General features: G+C 41.8%; 1 protein-coding gene across 1 annotated transcript; it reads left to right on the top strand.

Moving 5' to 3' along the window:
- Positions 1–2,767: 2,767 nt before the first annotated feature.
- LOC102903615 (testis-expressed protein 13C-1) lies at positions 2,768–5,743 on the top strand. The gene is made up of 2 exons (XM_042269403.1): positions 2,768–5,261; positions 5,565–5,743. Exon 1 carries the CDS (start codon positions 2,876–2,878, stop codon positions 5,249–5,251), a length of 2,376 nt encoding a protein of 791 aa, XP_042125337.1. The 5' UTR covers positions 2,768–2,875; the 3' UTR covers positions 5,252–5,261; positions 5,565–5,743.
- The last annotated feature ends 789 nt before the right edge of the window (positions 5,744–6,532 follow it).

Raw genomic sequence — 6,532 nt, 5'->3', positions numbered from 1 at the left:
TCTCATAATAGTTATTCAAAACTGGTAGAATCAGTAAAGTGTCTTTACTTTGGTAAGACATACATACATGTTCATTTTCACAGATAACTACATTACATTAGTAGTATTGGAGGGTCATATTAAATATATTCAATTTATTTTTATATTTTCATGGCCAACATACAAAAAATTTGTATGATGTTTTTAATATTACTCTATATTTCCTTTAATATTGGTCTTCGTATTTCTAAACATTCCATGCTACAGACTAATTCCACTTGTAAAGCAGACTCTTGTTTCTGCTTTCATATACAAAATATGTTTTGTTTCTGATCAGAAGCAGATGATGCCTTCAATAGCCAGAAGGCATGTAGATCCTGAAAATATCACAAATACTAGTACACACATGGTTCCTTCCTGGTGGTATCAGATTTGTATCTCTAGCAAAGAGCATCCATGGAAATAGCTGGAATACACAAGGCAGGTAGGTGGGAGACCAGATTCAAGCTTCTAAAAACATAGTGGTATGAAAACGAAAGAAATATTTGTCCTATAAATGGAGTACAATGATTTAACTGGATATGACAGAACAGTATCACCAATTGCAGATTTTGCTCAAAAAGCCACTTGGCAAATAACATAAAAACACCAATTTACCAACTTTAGATTTGCTTTCCTCCTCAACTTCTTTATGTAAATCTTATACATCGTTTAAATCTCAGCTTAAATTCCAGTTTCCAAAAACAGGCTTCCTTGGTAGTTACAAGGTGATATGAAAATGATAATTACTTTTACAATATTCTATTTCTCTCCATAGTTTCACTTCCTTCAGTATCCTATGGTCTGAAAATATTAAGTGGGAATTTGTAAATGTAAGATTAAATTTACATTTTGTTCTGAACAATATGATGAAATCTCACCCCACTCTGCTGCATTCTACTGCATTCCTTTGTCTAAAGTATGCACAGAATATATATTATCTGACTAATAGTTACTTAGTAGTTGTCCAGTAATCAAATAATTTGCTCAAATGACCCTTATTTTAATTAATAGAGTCTGTGCTTTAGAAAAAAGCGGGGAACATTGATTTTAATAAGTGAGTGGTAGAATCTATTGATTTTCATTTTTTCTGGTAGCTCATTTTTAGTCTTTTTTTTTTCTTTCTCTTTATCAATGTTACAGATAGAAACAGTCTAGGAAAAAAAACAGATAGAAAGGTCACATTGGAAGAATTTGATTATTGTTCAGGGAGAGACACTAATATTACCCTTTTGATATTTTCTTTAGTCATATAGGTGGAAATTAAGGAACAGAAAATGAACCCCTAGATTATTATGCAGTATGGGAGAAACTTAAATATGATCAAATGATATTGGGAAAGAAGGTGGTGTAAGGAAAAAGACTGAAAGATATGTCAGTAGAGATATTATGTCTGGTTTGAGCTCAAGAAAGAAATGGGAAAGCCTGGTATAAAAATAACAGGTGAAGAAATTAGTATGAAATGGGAAAACAGAAGATTCTTTTTTGTGTGTCTGTGAAAGGGACTGACGTATGAACTATACAAGAGTTGAACGAAGAGTGTCTCCATCCTTCCACTCAAAAAAATAGAAATGCTCTTGCCTACAGTTTATAGTAGCACACAAAAGGTCCCAGAAGACCCTGACATCCAATAATCTTCACTTTAGCTGCAAATGTTACATCAGAAAATTCTAATATGGAGGGGAAGGTTCTGAAATTTCCTGTCCCCCTTTCACTGAATGGGGGCATGCACTTTTGTTGTGGCCTTCGGTCTTCAGTCTTCCCACATGACCTCCTCCTGGCTTTCTCTTCCTCACCTACTCAGTCAGTGAAATGGTGTGCACCATCATTTCCTTTAAAAATTTTTACCTCTTGTTTGGGATTTGTAACGTCCCCAAACTGCTCACTTCTCATTCTACTTATGTACAGGTACATAATAGTTTGGTTCCCACTACTACTGCAATTTCTAGTCTTCTTGATGCCTGCTTTGCAAACCCAGCTCTCTGTTTCACATCTCTGACAATGCACATCTGCACCTTCTCTCCTCTCCCAATTTTGGTTTAACAAAACAACAGCCGGGCGGTGGTGGCACAAGCCTTTAATCCCAGCACTAGGGAGGCAGAGCCAGGAGGATCTCTGTGAGTTCGAGGCCAGCCTGGTCTCCAAAGCGAGTTCCAGGAAAGGCGCAAAGCTACACAGAGAAACCCTGTCTCGAAAAACAAAAAAACAAAAAAAAAAAAAAAAAAAAAGCAACAACAACAACAAAATAAGGGGGAAAAAAAGGAAAGGAAAGGGAAAAAGCGGTATTGAATCCTTTTCATCTCCATGAAACCCTATTTCACTTCACCTATCTAGGTCTGTAGCCCAGTTTCTCTTGCTCCTCCCACCTCCACTACCCAGCCCAGAAATTCTGTCTTGCTTATCAGGGACAGGTATGTTGTTGAAGACCTCATTTTATCCCCTAGCTTATAGTCTTCAGGACGACCTTCTTTCACGTACCCTTTTCTGTGTTCACTGCAGTACCCAGTATCTACTTTGCTGCGCTTCTTTTAGGAAGTTTAAGGATGAATACAGATGTTCCCAGCATGCCTTGTGGCATGACTCAATTGTTTCCCTTTGTGACTCGTCCTGTGAGGTTAACTACCCCCAAAGTCACAGTTGAGGATGGAGGGCTTGGTGAGAGGATCAGCTTGTCTTTTGTCTGGAGAAGGAAAGAGAGGAGGACAGAAGTAGAGGAGGAAACAAGGATTCGACAAGGACTCAAGTAGGACTGAGGCTGGAGGGGTTGGGGGTAACAATTTGGTCACCTCTGTGGCAGCTGTGTTAGTGACCTTAGTGGAGGCCTATGAGAGTATTACTTGACTAAGCTACAACAGCCATGGCAGTTGAATTTGGGGACCATTCCAGTGGCTTCCGCCATATTGAAGTAATCAGATTCATTAACAATGAAGTCCTTATGAATGGAGGGGGTCCAGAATTCTATATGACCTTCCGCTCTCGGTCTTGGAATGAGATAGAAGACCAGCTTCATACCATTCTTGTTGACCCCAAAGTGCCACGCTCCCTCAAGAGGGCTTGTACCTGGAGCGCTTTGGCTTTGAGTGTGAGAGTGGCTGCCAGGCAGCGTGAGCAGCAGACACGTAGAGTTGGGAGGTTACAGGACCAGGTGGGAGAGCGTGAGACAGCTTCCTGGACTCTAGCCTCTGAACTACAGCGGTTGCGAGAGGAGAGGGACCAGGCAGCAGCTCAACTTGTTTCTACACAGACTGCCCTACAAGAGGCAATGGACGAGCGTGAAGTACTTCGAGGGAGGCTGCTCCAAGCAGAGAGATCTGCATTGGCTGATGTACCTGAACCTAGAATGCGACAGTGTAGGGCAGCAGTGTGGTCCCTTGAGGAAGAGATAGGATCCAGAGAGGCCCAGAGCATAGCCAATTTGGCAGGCCAGATGCCAATCTCACCAATCTTGTCTTATTTGCCAGGACTTCCAGGTCCTTGGGTACAAGCAGTGCATCCCTTTCTTCGAATGCCTGTGCCACATCCACTACCGCTCAGTTCGCAACTTCCCTTGGGATTACCATATTCAACACCTGTACCATGTCCAGTAGTGATGGAATCGGGAGCAACAACAGCAGCCATGACTGCAGTTATACCTCAGATGGCTCCTGCAGCAATCTGCCCACCTGGCTTGTGGGTTACGTTGGGATCCCAGGAAACAATGACTTCTGCTTGGGACCAAGTCTGCCACAGGCAGAATGAATGTTCTGAGTTCCTCCAGCATGTAAGTCACCTGGGAGACAGTGTAAGCCACAGTGAAGAAGAAGGTCCACAGAAACCCCAAGGAACACCTCCCCATGGGGACAGCAGCAACAACCACAAGGAAAGTCATGTCATACCCCAGGTGATGGCTGCCACTGAGAAGAAAGATCCAGGGAAGGACCAGGTAACAGCTGCACTGGAGGTGGACAGTAACCACAGCATAAAGGAAGAATCAGTAATGCCCCAAGGGATGTCTTCCCAGGAGAACAATCCCAGCTGCACCCAGAAGAAATATCCAGGGATTCCCAGGAAGGTGGTTGGCCCAAGAGATAGCATCAACCATAACACCAAAGAAGATTCAGTATCTCCCCAGGAAACAGCTATCCAGGTGAATAAAACTAGCCCCATCCTGAAAAAATATCCAGGGATTCTCCTGAGGAGGCCTGGCCTGGAAAGCAGCCTTAGCTATAAACAGAAAGAAGATCCAAAGATATCCCACGAGACAGCTGCCCTGGGGGAAGATAACAGAAATTGCAAACAGGAGGACATGATCACTTTTCAGCAGATAATACCCCAGGCTACTGGTGGAAGCCCTAGTGAGAGGAAAGATCAGGTGATGCCACAGGTGGCTGGCAAGAGCCAGAACCAGAAGGAAGAGCCAAACAGATTCCAAGCAAGCCCTCTAGGAAAAAGTAAAAGTTATTGTGTGAATAAATGTCCTCCAAAACACCTGCCTCCAAAGCAAAAGAGCAAGCCACCTCAAGAGGCAAAGGCCTTTGAATCCAAACCACCTCAATGGATAAAGGCCTTTGAATCCAAGCCACCTCAAGGGGTAAAGGCCTTTGAATCCAAGCCACCTCAAGGGGTAAAGGCCTTTGAATCCAAGCCACCTCAAGGGCTGAAGGCCTTCGAATCCAAGCCACCTCAAGGGGTAAAGGCCTTCGAATTCAAGCCACCTCAAGGGGTAATGGCCTTTGAATCCAAGTCACCTCAAGAGCTAAAGACCTTCGAATCCAAGCCACCTCAAGGGATAAAGGCCTTAGAATCCAAGTCATCTCAAGGGGTAAAAGCCTTCGAATTCAAGCCACCTCAAGGACTAAAGGCCTTTGAATCTAAGTCACCTCAAGGGGTAAAAGCCTTTGAATCCAAGTCACCTCAAGGGGTAAAGGCCTTCGAATCCAAGTCACCTCAAGGGGTAAAGGCCTTCGAATCCAAGCTACCTCAAGGGGTAAAGGCCTTTGAATCCAAGCCACCTCAACGGGTAAAGGCCTTCGAATCCAAGCCACCTCAAGGGGCCTTCGAATCCAAGCCACCTCAAAGGGCAAAATTCTCTGAAGCCAAACAGGAGAAAGCCTTCTCACACCGTAGCCAAATGAATTGGGTGTGCCCATCATGTAAAGCTGTGAATCGGTCATGGTCCAGAGGCTGCTATAAATGTGCAAAAGCAGGTGCTCAATTTCAGAGGAAATATTTTGACCCCAAACCAACTTATTGATTTCAGGAAGGTAAGTAATGGAAACACTCCGAAAAGAAAACCAATTTCTTAAGGTTCATCCCCTTTTCCGCTCCAACAGTAACGTCACAGAAAAATTAAATACAGAAATGTATATAGAAAAAATCAAAAGCCCATTTTCCTATTTTCCAAATGAACTACTTTTCCTCATTGTGGGAAGGCACACATACATGCAAAAATGCCAAAGTTTATGTTCTTACTTTATTAACTTACTTGAACTAAGAAGAACTATTTTGAAGTGTCACATCCACTTTTTAAATTGTGAATTTCTAATCATTTTATCCCTATTTTGCAGATGGTGGAGTTGGTACGGCTGTTCCCAATTGTATGACATCCCTGAGAAGCTCAAGTTATGAAGCTTTTTAATAAACTATTCATTCCTTTTTCTCTTCTTAATTTCCTTCTCCTAAAAGCATACATTTAATTGGAAGCAGCCACATGATATTACAATTAAAAACAACATTTGTAACACCACTTGTCCTTGAAAATGGAGTTATTTGAAACTGTTGCTGTACTTATCCTTGCATTCTATATTTAATGGGAAGGTCCTGTTTAATGGGTCTCAGCCCCACTAAAGTTGGTGTTGCTGACGAAGGTGAACATAGTCCATTAGAATAATCCCTAAGAGAACAAGCAAACAAACAAAAAAACCTTCACTATAATGGAATGTGACTCACATTGACTTGAGTCCAGAAGCATGATCAATTGGGAAAGAGGAAATTCATTGGTACTTATTGGGGTGGGGTACTGGAGAATGAAATAATTTTTCTAGGACAAGGAATTAACTTGGAATGGGTGGCAGAGATATACTACTAATAGCAAATTTGATAATTTTCATGCAATTCATGAAACACTTTCTATCATTTAGTGTTTGCTAGGAAGTGGAACTTTATGGTATTTTCTGGTAAGTACATCAAGATAATTTTTGGTGAGCTACTTAGATGACAGGTGAGAGCATTATTTAGAAAAATAGACTGCCATCTATTTCTTGCATAGAAAAAAGCCCAGATTCATATTTGCAGTCATTTCTTGGGGCAAAATTTAGGCATCTTTAATGAATGGACTTACATAACCTAACTGTTCCTTTTCTTGGTCCCAAGTGGGCAAATGATCAGGGACATGATCAGAAACATAGCCTCATGAAAATGCAGATAGGGCTTTTCTGGCTCTCTGCCCATTTCTCCTCTCTTGAGTCATAGATACTTTCCTGGCTACTCATTTGCCTGTTTGCATGGGTTGTCCTGAAGAAAGTACTTAGACATA

The sequence above is a fragment of the Peromyscus maniculatus genome, chromosome X (assembly GCF_049852395.1).
Source record: "Peromyscus maniculatus bairdii isolate BWxNUB_F1_BW_parent chromosome X, HU_Pman_BW_mat_3.1, whole genome shotgun sequence".
NCBI lineage: Eukaryota > Metazoa > Chordata > Mammalia > Rodentia > Cricetidae > Peromyscus > Peromyscus maniculatus.
Note: the sequence above shows the minus strand (reverse complement) of the source record. Positions and strands in the feature narration are given on the sequence as shown.